The 22735-nt window shown below is 34.5% G+C and overlaps 1 protein-coding gene across 2 annotated transcripts in view; it reads right to left on the bottom strand.

The window, feature by feature from the left end:
- Positions 1-22735, bottom strand: part of CALCR (calcitonin receptor) — a 153259-nt gene that overhangs the window by 45520 nt on the left and 85004 nt on the right. For both annotated transcript variants that reach the window (XM_055269989.1, XM_055269990.2), the window contains 4 exons: positions 17126-17202; positions 9663-9816; positions 7840-7950; positions 2688-2800 (listed from right to left, as the gene is read on the bottom strand). In XM_055269989.1, the coding sequence (XP_055125964.1) occupies positions 2688-2800; positions 7840-7950; positions 9663-9816; positions 17126-17202 (455 nt within the window). The remainder of the gene's footprint in view (positions 1-2687; positions 2801-7839; positions 7951-9662; positions 9817-17125; positions 17203-22735) is intronic.

Genomic DNA, 22735 nt, shown 5'->3' with positions numbered 1-22735 from the left:
TTGATAATTCTTTTTTTTCACAATCATGGTTAATTGTATTTATTCTCCCATAATGTTATGTTGACTCGGAAGAATGTCCTTCTCATAAAATGCACAATGTCATAGCATCTTTTTTCCCAGTCATCACAATCTTTCCTTTCCATATAATTTTATCACAGAGAAAACAGAGATTGATCCAGTCACCCATCTCTCTCTCTGTCTTCTCTGTACCTCTGTTTCTCTTTATCTGTTTCTATGTTTCTGGTCTTTCTCTCTCTCTCTCTTTCTCTCTCACTCTATTTTGACACTAGCTTTTGCATTTTGTACTACTTAGCCAATTTCATCAGCTGTAATTGAAACAGACTTGAATCTATTGCAACTAGGGATTTTGTTTTCACTTGTTTTTCTTGGTGAAGCATAATTTGTGTATTATTTTGTAGCTGTACTTTAATCTCTTGACTGTTGGGTCTTGGTATGAATGCAAATGTAGTGTAGATAGGATGAATACCTTCTATGAAGTTCTTTGAATTCCTGGAATAAATGTAGCATTTATATATCCTTGAACATTTTGATTCTTGTCAATTTCCTCAGGAAGAGTCTGGGATTGAAGCACTAATCAGCTAAAATGCATCCAAACTGTTCAGAGCCCTTTCTTGGTTATGTGCATTATTGCTATCCTGAAATGAACGTTCCTTTTCTAGGCCTTAGAATTTCAAAATGGACTAATTAGCTTCTCCGAAGTTGTGCCTGTTGCATCATTGGACCAGGCATTCCATATTTTGGGGGCATTTTCATTGTTGATACCACTCTCTTAATAGCACATTTTACTCTTACAGGAAATGTTAATAAAGTTAGAATAGTTGGTTTATAATTAGAGCTGATAAAATCCTCAGGTAGCTTTCTTGGGAGGGATTTAGGAATCTTACACACACACACACACACACACACACACACACACTCATCTTTTCTCCCAGGAATTCATTTTCTGGCTATTTTTTTAACTTCACTTGTAGACAATATCAGGAGGGGCATTTTCTAAAAGTTATTTCTTCTAAATAGTTTACTATGTAGAACACTCTTGCCCCTTAACTAATTTGGATATGTATCTGTACCCCCTCTTCTGTTGGTCTTTTAAAAAATCTTTGCATACTTTATTTCTAAGAAAAATTTATATAACTTAATTCATATTCTTTTCAGTTGCTTCCAGAGTACTCCTTTTAAAAACATTTGTTCTTCTGAAATAGAGTTGTCCAAATGTGTAAGATTAAATCAACAACTCATAATTTAGTTGCCATCCTTGTGTCATTCTCAAGGTTGAATTTTTTTTTTAATGAATTCTAGGTCGGTTCCTTAAAATTTTAATGTGACTATATTTATATGGAAGACTTGTGGAAAGCATTTTAATCATTATACTAAGTGCCTAGAGAGTAGCATTTCTTCTTTAAGTTATTTCATTCTCAGGTGTGGCCAGTGTATGTGAGAAGTCCAAAAACAACACTAAGAATGATTTGGACTTGCACTACTTACAACAATCCGGTTAACATGAGTATCATTTTTCTCTGTAACATCATAATCAGCACTCATTCGGAAAATTCACTTCTCCGTGATATAGCTTATTAATCAGACTTTATTAACAGCTCTCCATTAGGGTGTAGACATGCATCTGATTCTCAGGGTGACTACACCATTTGTAAAGAGATAACTGGCTGTGGTGCCCTTAGCCTGTGCTTGTGATGAGGTGTCCCTCCTATTCAACTGGTCTCTAAGCTATATGTTCATCTTGTTTGTTTGTGTTGTTATTTGTTTTGTTTTTAATAAAAGAAAACTTTTCTACAGCCTGAAATCATTTCAACAACGAACAAAAACACTAATGTGCCTTTAGTTTTCAACTGAATAATTATTTAGTATACAGGCCTATCTTTGACAGAAATAATAGGTTTATGTTAGAGTCAGCAGGGTTGCTTAGAGACGCCCTGCACAGCTAAATATTGACCAACTGTAACTCCCTGTTCTGTAGGGTGAGGAGGCTGGTTGTAGACTTGGTGAATTTTTCAGATTTTTGATGCATCTGAGGAAGAAAGATCATCTGTTCCCCACCCGCCATTTGCTTAGATAAATGTTTCTAAGCAGAGATAATATTCAAAATATTTAACAGATAGTAAAATGCAAGTACTAACAAATAAGAATGAACTTCCACTGAAAATAATCTAAGCAGCCATACCTGTATTAGTGGACTGATGAGATGCCCCACTTTAGGAGTTCTTTCTATGCTTTATTGTAAAACTAAGGTCATGGCTAACACAGGGGAAGCATGCTATCTTGTGACTTGTGGAAAAATCTGTAGTTTTTTGAAACTCTTCCAGGAAAAGAGAGATGTTAGAGAGTCCCTTGAAATTTTGCCTAATTTCTGGCATCATTGGGAATCCTTTCATCTGCTCTATGGACACTTATCCCCCTGCCATAAATGGACTGATTCTGTATGCTCACGGAACTTCAATTGACTCTTGACTCTGAGTGCCAACCAAGAAGTGAAATGTCATTTTCTTTAATGCTACTCTAGAGATTCCTAGAACTTACCAGTTATCATACGATTTCTTTCCACAAAACCTGTTGGCTTCTTGGTAGCAGATATTTTACAGTTATGCGTCCATTTCCTTGTACAAATAATGACATTCTCACTCAATACGGAAATGTGAAAAAGAACCTACCTTCAGTTTCTCAGGAGTGAAAGCATTGCACATAGTATAGTTGGACCAGGTTCGATTGTTTTCAGGATGTTTAAACCAAACACCTTTTTCATCACAGTATTTTGTAACCCTTTCTGTTAATGAAACATAACAGTTATTACATTAATATCTCAAAATCCCAAGAAGGAAAAATAATAAATTAAAGCTTAAAAGCCATTCCAGCATATTAATCATTTTATAGAACTTGAATGTGAGTATGTCAATAGAGACTATCACGAATCATGTATTATACAAAGTGTATGAATATGCATTGTCTCATTTTATCTTTAGCAAAACCATGTGAAGTAGGCATTGCCATCTTCATTTTACAGATTCAAAGCAGACAGTGAGAGGAGTCATGGAGCTTGAGATTGAACCAGGATTTAGACCCAAAGACATGGATATGGGTCAGACTCCAAAGTGCTACCTATACTCTACCTCGTAATTTTTTAACAGACATTAAACTTTTGATTATAGATGGAAACTATTGGAGAAGAACAAGAACATACTTTTCTTTATTTACTTGCAATGTTTTTTCATTAGACTAACTGTATGAAACAGTAATTTTTGGATCAAATGGTCAAATCTTCCCAATCTCATATGGTTAAATCCAATAGAACAAAGAAGTCCAAAACTAAGGGATATATCAAGAGGTCGTTTTTCTGCCTCTCAAGAGATTTCATTTGAATCATCTCTCTTCGTCCCACAGAAAATATATAGGGATCCAGGCTTCAGCCTTTACTGTTTACTTTTTAAAGTTTCTCATAGATGCTAGTTAATGAAATCCCTAACTCAGCTGGATTGGCATATTAAAGATCTCCACCTTCACTATGGGGGGGCCAGGCACTGTGCTCAACACTTTGCAGAATTATCTTCTTTAACATTAATAATGAGTCTTTGAAGTGAATATTGTTCTTCCCATTTTTTATATAAGTAAATTTCCCTTTCATAACTAGCAGGTAGAAAGGTCAGGAATCAAATCCGAGTTTACTTGATTCCAAATCTATTGCAGAGCTATTAAGCACTAATTAAGCCTCTTATTTCTGTGGCAATGTGCCAACTGGTCAGAGGAAACAAAACAGGCAAGCCCTTATTGTTAAGATGCAGACGAAGGTGAGAAAATAAGATGATGTAAATGGTACCTGGAAGTTGGATTTGGCACATAAATAAAAGATAACACTGGTTTGGCCCTCTTTTTTTTTTTTTTTTTGAAATTGTTGCTTAGCAAAGAGGAGGAAAACCTGACATCTTACTATCCCTCCAACCAGCAGGTCAGCGATTCTGGGGTTGCTCACTGAGGTTAACAGTTCTGCTTACACTAAAATATTTTGGAGGAAAAGGACAAGAAGACTTTCTTTGAACCCTGAGAAAGAACTTTTCCGAGTGCTTGCTTTGTGGTGCCTGCTGGTTCCCATCAGGCTTATTATTTTTTCAATTATTTTTGTGTGATATATTCAGTGCTGGTTACAGTATGATAAAGCCTTGATGCTTTTTTAATTTTAATTTTTTAGGCAGTGTATATATATCAGTACAAAGTAAAGTTCCAAACTTGATAGAAATAATGAGTTCTCATGGGGATGACTCATAATATCTTTGCTGAAATTCACACTAAAATATTAGGCCACTATAGCAACTACAATAATTTCTTAAAACAACATTTGATAACTTACAATATACCAGACCCTACATCAAGTGCTCCATCTTAAAAATGAGTAAGAAAACTTCTTTGTTCTGTATTTTGCTTAATTATTAACTGAGTATATAACTGAGATTCTGGGTAAAGTGCATGAGGCTGGGAAATCACAACAATATATATTGGGAGTAAAAAGTGATCAGAATGGTGAGATAATATTTATGAAGACATTATTATCAGCAGGATAAACACACTGTAAAACTAGTATATTGTTAGCAAACAACTAAAATGGCACTTAAATAAAATTAGAATTTAGCTGGATTGTCTAAAAAAAACCTCGCTTTTGTATTATAATACTGGTCAACAATATTTTAATTTGGTACTGGGACTCTAGAATGTGAAATCTCATAAATGATCAAGGTTATCTATATTCCATTCCAGTGACCTAAAGAATTTTAGATAATGTTGTTGGCTACAAGATAATATTTAAATTCTAACCTCTGAATTGGCCAAGCAACTGAAAGAAAAAATCAGGTTGAATTAAATAACATAGAAATAATGAACAAGTGAACATTAAAATGAATGTACTTGCCAAATTTAATCTGAGTTATTCAGATACTCTACAGTTCTTCAAAGCACCCATTCAATGTGTTTATTGTCTGAGAGATCAAATAGCAAGCCTAGATTGGTATAATATGCAGGGAGATTTTGCAAGTGTATTTGGAATCTTCACAAAATTTTAATCTTTAATAATTTCTCAGGGAAAATATTTTTGAAGCATTTTTCTATGTTAACAAAGGCAAAGCATTGTGGTACCTATAGATATGCTTTTATAGATGGCTATTTTCTTTTTTTAGCACAGGATGTGGAAGTCAGAATCATATGGTAATATTTGAAGAACACTGCTATTGTTTTAAAGGCTAAGGAAATAACATACTGAAAAAAAGAGAAACTTATTTGGCTGAAAAATCACTGAGATCTGATAATATTTAAAATAATTTTCTATTAGTAGTTTTGGTTACTCAATCTGCTAAGAGCTAGTACAAAAATCCTTTTACCTTGGCAATTTTTAGGTATAATTCATCATTTTTTATTGTATGACTGAAACAGGTATTATTGAACTAAATGCAAGATTTAAACTGCAAGTTATAGAGTTACTTGTATGTTTAATTTTTATTTAAAATGGATGAAAAAACATTTTTTCAAGCAAAAGATGTTTTCAAGCAACCTATTAGAATCATTACCGCTTCATGTAAATCTGTTACAAAGTTAAATAAGAAAACTTAAAACTGTAAATTTCCTGAGATAGCCACTGGACAAACCCTATTTAAAGCATCTCTATTGGACATTAGTAACATGTGAAAAAGGATTAGCACTAATCAGCACAAAAAATTGATGTTGAAAATTTGTCAATTATTTTGCTAATGTTATTTGTCAATGACAACACTTCCAAGCTTACATACAATTTTTAAAAGTGGCCACATTTTATATTTATTAGTTTGCAGAAAGTAGTTTTTTAAAATAAAATGAATATAATTTGGTTTCAACAAAGTTATGCAGCCAGGTATGGGAAAATATATTGTATGCAGAGAGATATTACTCTTCAAGAAGGTCATTCCACTCATGAACAAGGCTATAGGAAATGGTATTTTTTGTTTTCTGGATCGAGCCATTTCTTGGTTTTAACTGTTACGACTATCAAGAATTTGTCCTCCTTCACTTGATGAGTCTTTCAATATCTGAAGAAAGGATTATGTTTACTCTGGGTCTTCCCTTTAGAAACCAAACACCCCCATTACTCACTCCCCACAGATTGTCCGCTCACAGCCTGGAGACTCTCTACATGTGCTTTGATAATTGATGTTTCTCTCTAAAATACCATTTGTGTGGACTGACCCACGAAAAGTACGATGTGCTTCTCTCACTCCAGATTCACAGATTCATATGGGGGAGGTCCTATCCCTCGAGATTCAAATTCTATTGATCTGGACAGGGGTCAGGCATCTGCATTTTTTATAAGCTTACAGTTTATTTTTATTTTTATTTTGTGAAAGGGCATCTGGGTTGAGAATCACTGTCCCAAACAATATTTGGACCATCTTGGCTCTGTGCCATTAAAGTTGTTTGTTTGTCTTCAAGTGCAGGGCTGTAAATGCTTCCTTGTTAAATTTTGCTTTTTACATTCCAGCATATTCCTTCAGAATGTCAGCCTCTTTTGAATTTCAATACAGTTCTTCACTCTTTCGCTATCTGTCTTTTACCAAGGACTTTTTCCAAAGTGAAACAAACCTCTGACATTTCATTAATGTGTTTTGTACATCATTAAGATGTAAGCTTGAGGTAAATAAGAAAATCCTAAAGAATTTAAGTTTGGTGTGTGTGTGTATGTGTGTCTATATATTATGTAATATATATTTATAATTTAAGTTTGGAGTATATGTATATATTTCAGATACACTTTTAAAGTGAATTTGTCCTGCAGCTGAGAGGTTTCTATATAAGAACCAGACTGAAAAGATGAAGATGGATCGATGCCTGGAAATCTCTGATTTGTTGATCAAAACCTTGCCTTGTAGTCAATATTTATATCCACTTTGGCAAGAGCCCCATTGTTACTTTGGAACTGGCCTAGTAGCCTCAATTGCACAACAGCTCTTCATGCCAATCAAGTTACTTCTAATGTAGTTGTCAAATCAAGATTAATGAAGCACCATTCATTGGGAAGAGTCAATAAGGGCCTGAAGGATTATCATCAAATAGCATTTAGTTAGAGATTCCAGGAATGTAGCTGATTTAGGGCACAGCATAAAGCCCTTTCTTTCTTCACTTCCAAACTTTTCCATCACAATGGGAATTCCCAGAAGTGGCTGGCCTGCACTGGTTTTAAAAGAGGTCCTCTGCAATTCCACTTCCATTATCTCTGCCTTACTGAGGTGAAATTTTGTTTTCAGGGACAAATTAGATCTTTTACTCTTGAAGAAAGCACAAAAAGCATTTTTCAAACATTGTTTCAGGGGTAGACTCGTTTTTCTTCTTTAATTGGGATTCTCAAGCCACTTAACCCCTGTAGGCTCAGGCTCACTTTACTCTTGGGAACAAATTTCACCCATTAACAGGGACCTATATGTTGTGCCCATAGCTAATCCATTTAGTTTCAGCATCTGGGTCTCCTTCATAATTAAGATTTCTACCCCTTTTTCAGTGAGACAATTGAAAAATTTTTAAAACTCACATTTAAATAAAATTATTCACAGAGTTTTAGAAAAACTATTTTTACAAACCAGAATTTAATACCAACACATATAACTGAACAGCAATATGACTTAAAAAAAAGGACAGCTTGTAATATTTGTACAACTAAGAAGTATTTCAATTAAGGAAACGCTTCAGAAGCTGCTAAAATGTGGAGTATGATTAGGTGGGTACATTTTGTATCTGATTTTCTTCTCAAAACCATGAAAGCTTCATAGCAAGAACATAAAATGAAAATAAACACTCTACCTGATGGATCAAAATCCGGAAAATAATCTGGGCAGAACTGATAGGACAATACTCCAGCCGGTGTGTCATCCCAGCACAGCCATCCATCCCAGGTGCGATTGCAATATGGACCTGGCCATTTAGAAGGAAATTAATATTGAAGCCATGTGGATTTAACTAAATGAGAAGATTGATCCCAAGATGATATTACATGTAGCTGAGCTCACTACACCAGTCATAACCACCTACATTTCAAACGAGCCAAAGTCATTTATTTTGGAAATAAAGTTTTGAATAGCCTTAGCATATCTGTGACCAAATTATCTCATTGGATGAGAAGCAGGGTTCTAGTTCTACTTTGTAAAAGGTTACGAAGTTGAGCATATCAAAAAAGCAAATGCCCCCAAGACTGCAAGACCCTCTCTCTCTCAAAAAAAAAAAAAACAAAACAAAAACAAAAAAACTACCCAAAACCATGAAGATTTACCTCTATAAAGGTATGTATTCAAAAGAATCAGATTCAGGCTTTCAAGAAAGCTCTCAAAAGTTATTTAAAAGATGGAAAGAGCTCTCAGAAAACCCCGAAAATATCAGCTCTGTGTTTTTATTGTCTCATTGGCTTCAATGAAATTGTTTCTCCTTCAGTCAGAGTTATAGCTAATGCCTGTTTAGTTCTTGATAAACACTGAAATTACTGCAGACAGAAGAATAACATGTATCTGCCTTTCAGTTGACTTAATGTTTTTGTTTAAAGGAAAACGGTAAAAATAAGAACTACAAACTAAAACTTGAATTATTTGAAAGCAAAGAATGTGCAGTAACAGAGTATATTTAATCATTTTTTCCCCTACCAAGTTGGGTTGTCTTAAAATGTACATGGTAGTAGGCCAGATGCAGTGTCTCACGCCTGTAATCCTAGCACTTTGGGAGGCTCTCTTGAGCCCAGGAGTTGGAGACCAGCATGGACAACATGGCAAAACCCCATCTCTACAAAAAAAAATACAAAAATTTGCTGGGCGTGGCAGCATGCACCTGTAGTCCCAACTGCTCAGGAGGCTAAAGTGGGAGGATCGTCCTGGGCGAGAGAGTGAGACCCTGTCTCAAGTATATATATATATATATATATATATATATATATATATATATATGATTGTAAAAGATCTTATTGAATCTTTTCAAATGCCTCAGGGGACAAGTAGGAGAATTTAAAGGGATGTTGCAATGAGCTTGCCCATCACATCTCCCCTTTTGTTTTTCTATGGGTCCTCTACAGCTAACAGAATATGTTTAGACCTGAAAATATCTGGGCAGTCATGTACAGCCATTCTAGAGAAGCTGGTAGATAAACAGTGTCTGGCTAGGAGGTATCTTTTTGTAATTCTCCTGGAAAGTGGGGCCAGAAAGTGTGGAAGAATAGTATGGGTTGCCAACCAATTGACAGTTAAAGGGAAGATATTACCTAATTAATCCAAGCAAGATAGGGTTTGATAGGGTCCACCTCAGGCAAATTCTCTGCCCACTATTTTCCAATTCCCTTTCCTGTCATTCTCTACATCCCCTCCCTCACTCGGTCCTTTATTGTTCCGGCTCGCCAGGTGTGAATACTGAATTATTGCGGTAATTTTATCATGAGGGCAAATGTTAGCCAAACTGCAGTCAGATGAACTTGAGCAAAGAAATTAGGCATATGCACTGCATGAAATACACAAACATACCATAGTGTGAAAACTGCTGTGAAAACTGCTGGCATATTAAATTAAAATTATTCAACACATATTTAACCACAAAAGAAAATGTCTCTAGTGGTGTTTCAAACATATGTTCATATATATCCTTCTCTTTACCTTCTCCTTGGTATGGGGGTAACTGCTGCATTCGGTCATAGCATTTGTACTGTGCATCCATCATCTTCTTTCGTCCTACGATGTAAAGAAATGGCTCGGGCTCTATTGTTGGATAGGTTTGATTTGAAAAGGCAGGAAGAATTGGGGTTGGGTGCTGTATGAAAAAGAAGAATCAGTTACTTATAGACAGGAGGAATGGGTGAGCACAAATAAATGAGACAATGAAAAAGTTTGAAAACATTTATTTTTGCTCTCTAAGCAATACTTATTCATGGTCTCAATGTACAGTTTTTTTCATATATATAACTAAAAATGTTTTTACATTTCATCTACAAATTCTACCTGCACATTTTATATTTGCATTAGTTTCCATTTACTATTGAAAATGGATAATACCTACATACACTCATATACCTCTTTATCAGCTAGGATTGTTTTAACTGTGTTATGATTCTAAAGTTTAGAAGTAAACAAAACAAATAATCTAATTTCCAAAAAATACAAATATTAAATCAACTTTGCCTTACTCTTAAGAATCATGAATCATGTTATTAAAAAATAGACATAGTTCAATAAATATGCTTTTTTATTTGATTCTTTCAGCTAAATTTTATTGGTGCCGTGTACACTGCCAGAAATTTATCCCATCTATTCCATGGAACAAACAAAATATGTTTTCTGCTCCTCATAATTGACCATAATCTCCTTAAATTGGTTTCAACAGCAGATGACCTGTACAGGGCAATTCATGTTCACTAATGAAAAATCAATGTATTTCTTAGATATTTATCTCAGCACATTTGCATTTTGGTACAGATTGACAATAGTTTTTTTCAGTTTCAGTTAATCATCACCATCACAAGCCTCTCTTTTTCAAAGGTAATGTGGGTGTTTGAAAAGATCACTCTGTCACACTGTTCTTTCTAACTTGTGTTTATAAAGATTTCAATTTCTTTTGTGGCTATGACCAATGTTTTTAGTGGTGTTAGAATCTGCGACTTTTTAATATCCATGTTCTGCATTGAGATTTTTTTTTTCTTTTTTTGAGAAGACCTAAAAATATCAGCCTGCACTGACTTTCCTTTTTCTGAATTTAGGAATGCTGCTTAATTTCTATCATACCCGTTGAAACTTCAATTCTAAGATTGAAGTTTCTCCACTTGTATTGATGGCAAAAGTGGTGTTATGTACTCTTCTATATGTGCTAGTTTCTAAACAAAACTCATCCCTATTAAGTTGACATGTACATTCCTGGCTCTGCATGGTGAATCCTCACTGTTTTCCATGCATGTTATTGTGTATGTCCTACACGACAGCACATCACTAACTGTTAAGCTGTCCAGCACACAATCCAATCAAAATTCAGAGTTTGGAGAGAGTAGGGAGCAAAAACATTCAGGATGGCTACAGATACAAGGTAGAATTTGAATTGAACCTTGAGTGTGTGTAGTTTCTGCATAGGCACAAGGGGGGCTGAGAAGCCTTTTGGGATGGAGGGACCTTTCCTACAAAAGTCTGGAGGTTGGAAATGACATGCATGAGCCACTGTGAGAAAACCATCTTGCCTGAAGGGGAGCATATTTGAGGGCAAGAAGTTCAGGACTTTGCTTTCAAGACTGCATTATCTGAATCTTCAGATAACAAAAAAAGAATTAAAACTTGTTTTGTCACTTCGAGCAGGTTAGCAACCTCTCACTAGATCTGTTTCCTCAACCTAGGAAACGTAAAATAAGAAGAGCAGTAAGAATAATATTTATCATCTGTGATGTTGTGAGGATGAACAAGAAAATAAACACCAAGTGTCAGGGACATGAAAGGTTCAAAACATTTTAGCTAATATTGTTAAAACATGGTATATAACATAATATATATGATAAAGATGTTTTGTAGATTTTTGATCAGTGAAGGTTGTGAAAGGAGAATTTTTAGTAAAATTCATGCAGCAGGCATCAGATGTCCACAGGTTAAAGTTGCGGGGTGGGGTGGGGGCAGCCAGGAAGTTGAAGGCCTGGCTGGACTAGATCAGTCCATGTTGGAACAAGAAACTACCACTCTTAGCACCCTCTCAATAATAAAAACATGAAGGCATATTTGAATACAGGGAATGGGAAACAGTAATAGTCAAATAGCCCAGATATTTAGGGAAAAAAAATAGTTCCCAAGAAAGGGGAGATGCTGGGAAAGGAAAACCTTATTAGGGGGAACTTCTTCCCCTTGGTAAGTCAGTCCTATTTTGGGTTAGATTTGGAGATGGTAGCAAGCCATCCTAGTGGAAATAGCTTGCAAAGAGAAGAGGGTGAATACTTATCATTATTATAACATTACTGTGATAACTTCAAATGGACACCAATTGTGAATAAAGTTGACGCTACTCTTTAAACATTTTGTTTATTTCTAATTTTAATGTCTCTTGAATTTATGTCAGAAGAGAAAGTAATGAACCCATAAAAATGATTATAACTGTGCAAATCCTTTACCAATGTAGCTGAACACAATTCTTTTGATATATGACACTTTCTCCACTGGTCTTCAGATCAGTCAGCAAATATTGATTAAACTTGGTGAGCCCTACATTGTGCCAGATGCTGAGGATACAGTGCTGAATAAAATAAGTGTAGATTGTGCTCACATAGAGCTTACAGTCTGGCAAGATGGACCAACACTACAAAATATATTTCTGATACCTGAAATTATGAACAATAAAGAATCGTCAGTCATAAAATTCTTAGATATTCCTAATGGAATTGGAACACAATTTGCAAAACTTTAAAAAAAGAGTAACTTGAAGGGATTCCATGTTGAGGTTTCTTTTTTTAGTTTATTACTCAACATTTGTATGAATGTGTGTTTTAAAAATTCAATTACATATCAGGTAACCATCAAAGCAAAAATGGATCATGATGCCTTCACAATAGAGATATTAATTATTGGTTCAGCTTATACATTTATTTTAGATTCTTCTTTTGTGGCTCTAAAATCTTCAGTTAATATGAAAATGATCATTTGATGTAGTATTAATTTCTGGACCATTTTCTTACCATCTTCAATTCGAATTAGAAGATGGAATATGATGTCATATGTAAATCTTATCTGTCACTTGTATTAGATATGCTAAACACTAGGAACTATTTTGTTTAAATCTGGTTTTCTTCCCAAAAGTAATCTTCTGAATTCTCTTTTTATATGGCTGACAACCAGCTAAGAGATTTTCTTGCTCTAGTTAGAAATTCATGGAAACCATAGGCAAATAGTATGTCCGAGGATAACAAGTAGAAAACCCTATGTTTGTATTTTCAATTACATTTTTATTTGCTTTAATGCAGTTTTAACATCAGTAACAGTGGAAATATGACAATCTGTATATAAGTAGTTATAATTCATGCTGATGAAAGTAGCTTCCATCTTATCATTCTTGCAATATTGAAACAAACTCCAGTGAACTTGTTTGAAGCTGGTTCAATAGAGATTGTTTCAACACTGAAGGAATGAAAAATTAGAACCTCTCTTGTCAGATGAGCAGCAATAATCTGCATCAGTTCCTGGTCTGGTTCATATTTGAGCACTGAAGATGGAATTTTCCCAGCAGTAGATGAATGTTTCAGTGGCCTTCTTCCTAAAATAACATACCCATTGGGGCATTGTGTTTATACATACAGTCATCCCTTGGTATACTCAGGGGATTGGTTGCAGGACCTCCTGTGGATACCAAAATCTGAGGATGCTTAGGTCCTTCATATAAAATGGTGTAGTATTTGCATATAACATATGTATATCCTCCTGTATTATTTAAATCATCCCTAGATTATTTATACCTAGTACAATGTAAATACGATGTAAATAGTTGTTATACTGTATTATTTAAGAAATAATAAAAAGAAAAATAGTCTGTACATTTTCAATACAATTTTTTCCTGAATATTATCTATCTGAGATTGGTTCAATCTATGGATGTACAACCCATGGATACAGAGGGCTGACTGTATAGATAGATAGATAGATAGATAGATAGATAGATAGATAGACAGATAGATAAACATATAAATATATATGTATGATTTTATATATATTATATATATAATTACAATCATGGAATTACTACAGCTTAAAAATAACACATATACAAACTTCATAAAGTTCATTAAATGTTAAACTTTTGCTGATAATTTTACACAAATAAGAATTGCTGGGAAGGTGGTATCATTTTCATCAATACAGAGACAAAATAAAACCAGTAGTGATTGGATGAAACTACCAAGCAATGTAAGAGACTTAAAATATCATACTTATTATAAGTGTTATGTCTATACTACTTATTTCAGGGGGTTAAATAAATATATGATTATATGATCACATCCAGATAGAAATGAGATATTAAGGGCATATTGTTTTTCTGAATAAACATCAGTTTTCAAAGCTTTGCATATAAACCATCTTACATGATTTTTCAACATACAAACAAACAAAACTCTTAATTGTTGTCCCATGTAGCAGTTTAGCTGCCGTATATGTGATGTCACTCCTAAAGGTTCAAGTAAATGGCGCCACACATACGACCACCAAGCTGCCACCAACAGTAGTAGTCAGTAGCCCAAACATCATTGTTTTTTTCAGTCGACAAACACTTTGAGTGCCTCTCACATGTCAGGCACTCTTCTAGGTTCTGGAAATTCAGCAGTGAACCAAACTGGCAAGCCGCCTGCTCTCATGGAGCTTACATTCTTGATTTTATCCACACTAATCATGGAGTCCACAGGAAAGCAATCTGATTTGCAATGGTCATATGCTTATGCAATTCCTACTGTGATGTAGGACAGTCAGGTTGCTTTTGGGTTACAGGCAGTTTCTAGAAGTACAGAGACAGTTACAGAGCTGTTCTTCATGGAACTTTGAGAAATGGTCCATCTCTGCAATAGTTCAAGCCCACTGAGTGTATGGACCCAAGCTGCTGTGCTGAAGGGAGAGCTTCCTATTGATTGCCACAGGCAAAACTGCTCTAAAAAGTATGTAAACCTAGAATCCACAAACTGATGTAACCAATGGGATTTTCATGTCACCATCCTTAATGTATATAATTATTTTTGCTTTTCAGTTACTTATACATTTCAAAATAAGAAAGGACAAAGCACACTGTTATAAAAAGTGTTAGCCCTGGTTTTCCCAGGTAGGATCAGAAGCCTGGCTGGTGTACTGTGTAATTCTACTTACATTATATAAACAACAAAACTGCATCTATCATAAATTCAAAGCAAATAGGTGAACATAGCTAAGCAAACAAGTAACAATAACACCTGCTCTGAAGAACCTAATTTTTTATGTCTTTATTATTGCCATTGGCATTGTTGTCATCAGCATTGTCACTGGCATCTTTTTCTGAGAGCTCACTATACACTAACCACTGTTCTAAGCTTACTGTATACCTCACAGGAGGGAGAGGAATTGAGTAGGTGGTTATGGTTAACAGAAAGAGGCTAATTGAAGGTGGTGACCCAAACTGATACTTTAAAACCTATATGGAAATCGAGTTGATAGAATTCAATAGTTAGTGTATTTTCACTACAATCTATTGTCTAAAAAGTAATGTTTTGGATTAATTAGGAACATTGTTATTAATTTTTTTTTCTCTGAGAAGTGTCAATGTGAACATAATAAATGTTTTGAAGAAAATGGACATATCAAATTTTGTTTTATGGACAAATCCTCCAAATCAAATATATAATCCAAATACAGAGAGAGAAGAAAATTTCTCTCTGTTACAGCAAAGAGAGCACAAACCCATTTAAGTGCCCTGTTCAGTTATGCTTGCTGGTCAAGAGGTGCCCACAAGCCATAAAATGTTTCTGTCCATGGCTCATGCAAAGATGTGCATTTTTTCAATATTTAAATTATAGATTATATTAGTAAAAGTTTTGAATAAAAATGACCTACTTTGCTTTTTGAACACACTACAAATTTTCAAAAGCCTTTGTAATAAAAAAGGTAATTAGATAATCTTCAATTTTGTTAGTATTTAGTTCTTTCTTTAGTTTTTCTTCTGTCATGTTCAATATAATTATTTGATTTATGAAAAACGATTATTCAAAAATATTCACCTATACCAGATCACTTAGGATTTCATTTGAGCTATGAAAAATAACAATATCAATAATATATAGCAATATTTTTATATCCATAGAAGACCACATAAGGCCTGGGTATTTAAAGACAAATTAAAATATTCTATTAGTTTCCATAGTAGTCTTGTTTAGTGTTTTTATTATATTTCCAGTGCATTAAGAAACCTGCATTTCCAAATACTAATTACTTTTAGAAAACTTTACTGTAATTTATCTGAAGAAATATTTAATAGGATAAAATGATAAGACAACCTGACAATAAAATAAGTTATACTCATTATCCAAATAGGTGCAAAAGGGTTGCATTAATAGTCATTCCCATAAACCATTTATTTGATGTACAATATTACAAAATAAAAATTGCCTTACAAATTAAATTAACATTTATGAAATACTAGCAATATTTTTTCCTTGAATAATATAAAGACAAACAGTTTAGACAGACTTGTAGGCCTATAACTACACATTAATAAACAATGGCAATCCTGGAACCCTATGCAAGCTTTGTGTGGGTCAGTATGACAGTATGAGATATTGAGTGATCTTTGCTGACAGCTGTAATTTATTAGCAAATGTTACTCTGATGTGATAGAAAGGATAAGAAGCAAGGCAGCTTCACATTGATTTATGTAAAATTTACTCATCTCCCTTTCATGTGCTATTGAAGCTGATGTGATGGTAGGTTAACAATGTTGACACAAATAATAGGCATTGATAGTGTTTTCTAAGATGATTATATTTCCGATTACTTGCTAAATCTTTTAGGAATAAAACAATATAGATACATAAACTGAACATAATTTAAAAGATTGGAGAAAGAGTTATAGAATAATAGTGGTATATAAACACTTGATTCCATAGTCAGTTTTTGATGAAAAATACATTTGAAATCAATAGCCAGACTGAAAGAGTTCAGAAGTTTTAAAAGGATTGAACAGCCAAGATGTTTTAAAAGGATTGAACAGCCCAGAAACTATCATTCAAACCATAGTTTTGAACTAAGATTCAAAACATAGTTTTTTCAACATGAAAACATTTTACCTGAGAATATTATTTACCATCTATGTTAATTTATAAGATAATATGGAGATGTCTCAAATTAATGTTAAAGTTTTGTAAACAAAACTCAAATTTCTGGGTAGATCATAAACACTAATTTAAATTAGAGACAGTTCAGAGGAGAGATTTATTAACAAAATATTAAGCAAAATAATGGCTTTGAGGAACTTAGTTTCAGCTTCTGGAGACCAATGCCTACCCTTGCAAATACTAATTAAATCACACTCAAAACATTCCTCCTTATTCAGCATTCTTCATTAGCATGGCTTTGAATAATTTTGTTTTACTTACATTTAGAAGAAGAAACAGTGCCAAGCACCGGCTTGTAAATGTGAACCTCATTTTTGGTTTTTGAAGATCTCTTTGTCCTAGAAAAATATAAAAGCAACAAAGACTAAAATTAACATATCTCTAATATTGGCTATGGCATTTCATTTTCATTTTTTCTATTTGACTTAAAGAGGATCAACATCCCAAGACAGCCTAAAAAACACATGTAAGAAAAAACAGTATGCTTGTGATGCAAATGCAGTGAAGATTCCATTGCTTTTCCTGTCAACTAGATTGTTATACCTGAGGCCCTCCTATTAAGAAATTCTGGCACTACTTTTGCATATTAGAACAGAAATAAAGACATTCCAAGAGAGCAAGAGCAACCCATGTCAGCTTCAATTAACATGTGTCATCAATAGGGCTGCTGAAAATTGCAAAGAAGACATCCACCAAGAAGTCACCTCACTGGACATGAACAAATAAAATCTATAATTTGTGAAAGATTAATTGTCATGCCCTCTAGGTAGTCTAAGGCCAACTCTAAAAGTAGCCTTATTTAAAGCTTTGAGTAATTTTCTTTCCTATAAATGTTTCTTTAAGCTTCAAGTTGCTAGTAAGAACAAATTTCTTCCATAGCAATGATTGAGTATGTCATTTAACAGCTCACCATTCATACTCAAGAGCATAATCATCCAAACAGGCTGCTTAGTCACAAATATCAAACGGTTTTTCATGGCTCTGCAGATAATTTTACACAAGAAAACTTAACAAAGGGTTAAATATTTGAAATATACATATATTTCTTTTCATCAGTGGGATTTGTGTGAAACCTACATTCCAAATAGGGGTGAGTGGTTATGATTATATCTTAACTGGTAAGTTCCTCTTGCACTATATCCACTGTATTACCTATAGAATTTACCTATCTTTTATCCAGGAGAACTTCCCCAACATAGCAAGACTGGCTAACATGCAAATTCAGGAAATACAGAGAACACCACTAAGATATTTCATGAGAAGATCAACCCCAAGACACATAATCATCAGATTCTCCAAGGTTGAAATGAATGAAAAAATATTAAGGCAGCCAGAGAGAAAGGCAAAGTAACCTACAAAGCAAAGCCCATCAGACTAACAGCAGACCTCTCAACAAAAACTCTACAAGCCAGAAGAGATTGGGGGCCAATATTCAACATTCTTAAAGAAAAGAATTTTCAACCCAGAATTTAATATTCGGCCAAACTAAGCTTCATAAGCGAAGAAGAAATAAAATCATTTCTGGGCAAGCAAATGCTGAGAGATTTTGTTACCATTTGGCCTGCCTTACAAGAACTCCTGAAAGAAGCACTAAATATGGAAAGGAAAAACCAGTACCAGCCACTGCAAAAACACACCAAAATATAAAACCAATGGCACTATGAAGAAACTGCATCAACTGTTGTGCAAAATAACCAGATAGCATCATGGTGATGGATCAAATTCACACATAAGAATGCTAACCTTAAATGTAAATGGGCTAAATGCCCCAATTAAAAGACACAGACTGGCAAATTGGATAAAAATCAAGACCCATTGATGTGCTATATTCAGGAGATCCATTTCATGTGCAAAGACACACATAGGTTCAAAACAAAGGGATGGAGGAAAATTTACCAAGCAAATGGAAAGCAAAAAAAAAAAAAAGCATGGGTTGCAATCCTAGTCTCTGACAAAACAGACTTTAAACCAACAAGACAAAAAAAGACAAAGAAGGCCTTGCATAATGGTAAAGGGAACAATTCAACAAGAGCTAACTGCTCTAAATATATATGCACCCTATACAGGAGCACCCAGATTCATAAAATAAGTTCTTAGAGACCTACAAAGATACTCAGACACCCACACAATAATATTGGGAGACTTTAACACTCTACTATCAATATTAGAGAGATCAACGAGACAGAAAATTAGCAAGGATATTCAGGGCTTGAACACAGCTCTGTATCAAGTGGACCTAATAGACATCTACAGAACTCTCCAACCCAAATCAACAGAATATACATTCTTCTCAGTGCCACATGGAACTTATTCTAACATCGACCACATAATTGGAAGTAAAACACTCCTCAGCAAAAGCAAAAGAACTAAAATCATAACAAACAGTCTCTCAGACCACAATGCAATCAAATTAGAACTCAGGATTAAAAAACACATTCAAAACCACACAATTACATGGAAACTGAACAACCTGCTTCCAAGTGACTCCTGAGTAAATAATGAAATTCAGGCAGAAATTAAGAAGTTCTTGGAAACCAATGAGAACAAAGAGACAATGTACCAGAATCTCTGGGACACAGCTAAAGCAGTGTTAAGAGGGAAATTTATAGCACTAAATGCACACATCACAAAGCTACAAAGATCTCAAATCAACAGCCTAACATCACAATTAAAAGAGCTAGAGAGGCAAAAGAAAACTAATCCAAAAGCTAGCAGAAAACAAGAAATAACTAAGAGCAGAGCAGAATTGAAGGACATAGAAACCCAAAAAACCCTCCAAAAAAATCAATAAAACCAGGAGCTGGTTTTTTGAAAAAAATTAAAAAAATAGATAAGCCACTAGCTAGACCAATAAAGAAGAAAAGAGAGAAGCATCAAATGGACACAATAAAATATGAAAAAGGAGGTATCATCGCTGACCTCACAGAAATACAAATTACCATCAGAGAATACTGTAAACACCTCTACACAAACAAACTAGAAAATCTAGAAGAAATGGATAAATTCCTGGTACCCTCCCAAGACTAAACCAGGAAGAAGTTGAAGCCCTGAATAGAACAATAGCAAGTTCCAAAATAGAGGCAGTAATTAATGGCCTACCAACAAAAAAATGTCCAGGACCAAATGGATCCACAGCTGAATTCTACCAGAGGTACAAAGAGGAGCTGGTACCATTTCTTCTGAAACTATTCCAAAGAATTGAAAAGCAGGGACTCCTCCCTAACTCATTTTATGAAGCCAGCATCATCCTGATACCAAATCCGGGCAGAGACACAACAAAAGAAGAAAACTTCAGGCCAATATCCCTGATGAGCATTGATGCAAAAATCCTTAATAAAATACTGGCAAACTGAATCCAGCAGGACATCAAAAAACGTATCCACCATGATCAAGTTGGCTTCATCCTGAGACGTAAGTCTGGTTCAACATACGCAAATCAATAAATGTAATCCATCACATAAACAGAACCAAAGACAAAAACCACATGATTATCTCAATAGATGCAGAAAAGGCCTTTGATAAAAGTCAGCATCTTTTCATGTTAAAAACTTCAATAGACTAGGTATTGATGGAACATATCTCAAAATAAGAGCTATTTATGACAAATCCACAGCCAATATCACATTGAATGGGGAAAATTGAAAGCATTCCCTTTGAAAACCAGCATAGACAAGAATACCCTCTCTCACTGCTCCTATTCAACATGGTATTGGAAGTTCTGGCCAGGGCAATAATCGGGCAAGAGAAATAAATGAAGGGCATTCAAATAGGAATACAGGAAATCAAATTGTCTGTGTTTGCAGACAACATGGTTTTATATTTAGAATACCCCATCATCTCAGCCCCAAAATTCCTTAAGCTGAGAAGTAACTTCAGCAAAGTCGCAGGATACAAAATCAATGTGCGAAAATTACAAGCATTCCTTTAATCCAACAATAGACAAGCAGAGAGCCAAATCACGAATGAACTCCAATTCACAATCATTACAAAGAGAATAAAATACCCAGGAATACAGCTAAAGAGGGATGTGAAGGACCTCTTCAAGGAGAACTACAAATCACTGCTCAAGGAAATAAGAGATTACACAAACAAATGGAAGAACAATCCATCCTTATGGATAGGAAGAATCGATATCATGAAAATGGCCATACTGCTCAAAGTAATTTATAGATTCACTGCTATTCCCATCAAACTACCACTGACATTTTTCAGAGAACTAGAAAAAACTACTTTAAATTTCATATGGGATCAAAAAAGAACCTGTATAGCCAAGAGAGTCCTAAGCAAAAAGAACAAAGCTGGAAGCATCACACTACCTGACTTCAAACTATACTACAAGGCTACAGTAACCAAAACAGCATGGCACTGGTACCAAAACAGACATATAGACCAATGGAACAGAACAGAGACCTCAGAAATAACACCACACATCTACAACTATCTGATCTTCAACAAACCTGACAAATACAAGCAATGGGGAAAGAATTTCCTATTCAATAAATGGTGCTGGGAAAACTAGCTAGGCATATGCAGAAAACTATGGACCTCTTCCTTAAACCTTATACAAAAATTAACTCAACATGGATTAAATTCTTAAATAAAAATCAGAAACCATAAAAACTCTAGAAGAAAACCTAGGCAATACCATTCAGGACATAGACATGGGCAAAGACTTCATGACAAAAACACCAAAAGCAATTGCAACAAAAGCCAAAATTGACAAATGGGATTAATTAAACTAAAGAACTTCTGCACAGCAAAAGAAACTATCATCAGAGTGAACCAGCAATCTACAGAATGGGAGAAAATTTTTGCAATCTACCTAACTGACAAAGGTCTAATATCCAAAATTTACAAGGAATTTAAACAAACTTACAAGAAGAAAGCAAACAACCCCATCAAAAAGTGGGCAAAGGATATGGACACTTCTCAAAAGAAGACATTTACACAGCCAACAAACATATGAAATAAAGCTCAACATCACTGATCATTACAGAAATGTAAATCAAAACCACAGTGAGATACCATGTCACACCAGTCAGAATGGTGATTATTAAAAAGTCAAGAAACCATAGATGCTGGTGAGGCTGTGGAGAAAGAGGAATGCTTTTACACTGTTGGCGGGAATGTAAATTAGCTCAATCATTGTAGAAGATAGTATGGCAATTCCTCAAGGATCTAGAACCAGAAATACCATTTGACCCAGCAATCCCATTACTGGGTATAAACCCAAAGGAATGCAAATCATTCAACTATAAAGACACATGCACATGTATGTTTATTGCAGCACTATTTACAATAACAATGCCATGGAACCAACCCAAATGCCCATCAATGATAGACCATATAAAGAAAATGTGGTACACATACACCATGGAATACTATGCAGCCATAAAAAGGAATGAGCTCATATCCTTGCAAAGGATGAAGCTGAAAGCCATCATCCTCAGCAAACTAACACAGGAACAGAAAACCAAACACCACATGTTCTCACTCATAAGTGGGAGTTGAACAATGAGAACACATGAACACAGAGAGGGGAATAACACACACAAAGGCCTGTTGGTGAGTGGGGTGTGAAGGGAGGAAACTTAGAGGGCAGGTCAATAGGTGTATAAATTTTATTTTTAAAAAAGAAAAAATAAAATAAAATATGCATTCACATATTTAAAAAAACAAAGAATAATAAAAAAAAAGTATTTACAGATTTTTCCAGACATAAGTTACTGTCTACAATGTATGCCTATTATACTTGTCCCCAATGAGTAAATTCTATTCAGTTTACCTATTGGCATAACAGGAAATAGAGAATGTAAATTATAATTTTGAAATGTCATTTTATATGTTGATCATTATTCATTGTTTCTGATT

This window comes from Symphalangus syndactylus, chromosome 3, assembly GCF_028878055.3.
Source record: "Symphalangus syndactylus isolate Jambi chromosome 3, NHGRI_mSymSyn1-v2.1_pri, whole genome shotgun sequence".
Taxonomy (NCBI): Eukaryota; Metazoa; Chordata; class Mammalia; order Primates; family Hylobatidae; genus Symphalangus; species Symphalangus syndactylus.
The sequence above is the reverse complement of the archived record's forward strand: the minus strand, read 5'-3'. Positions and strand labels throughout refer to the sequence as shown.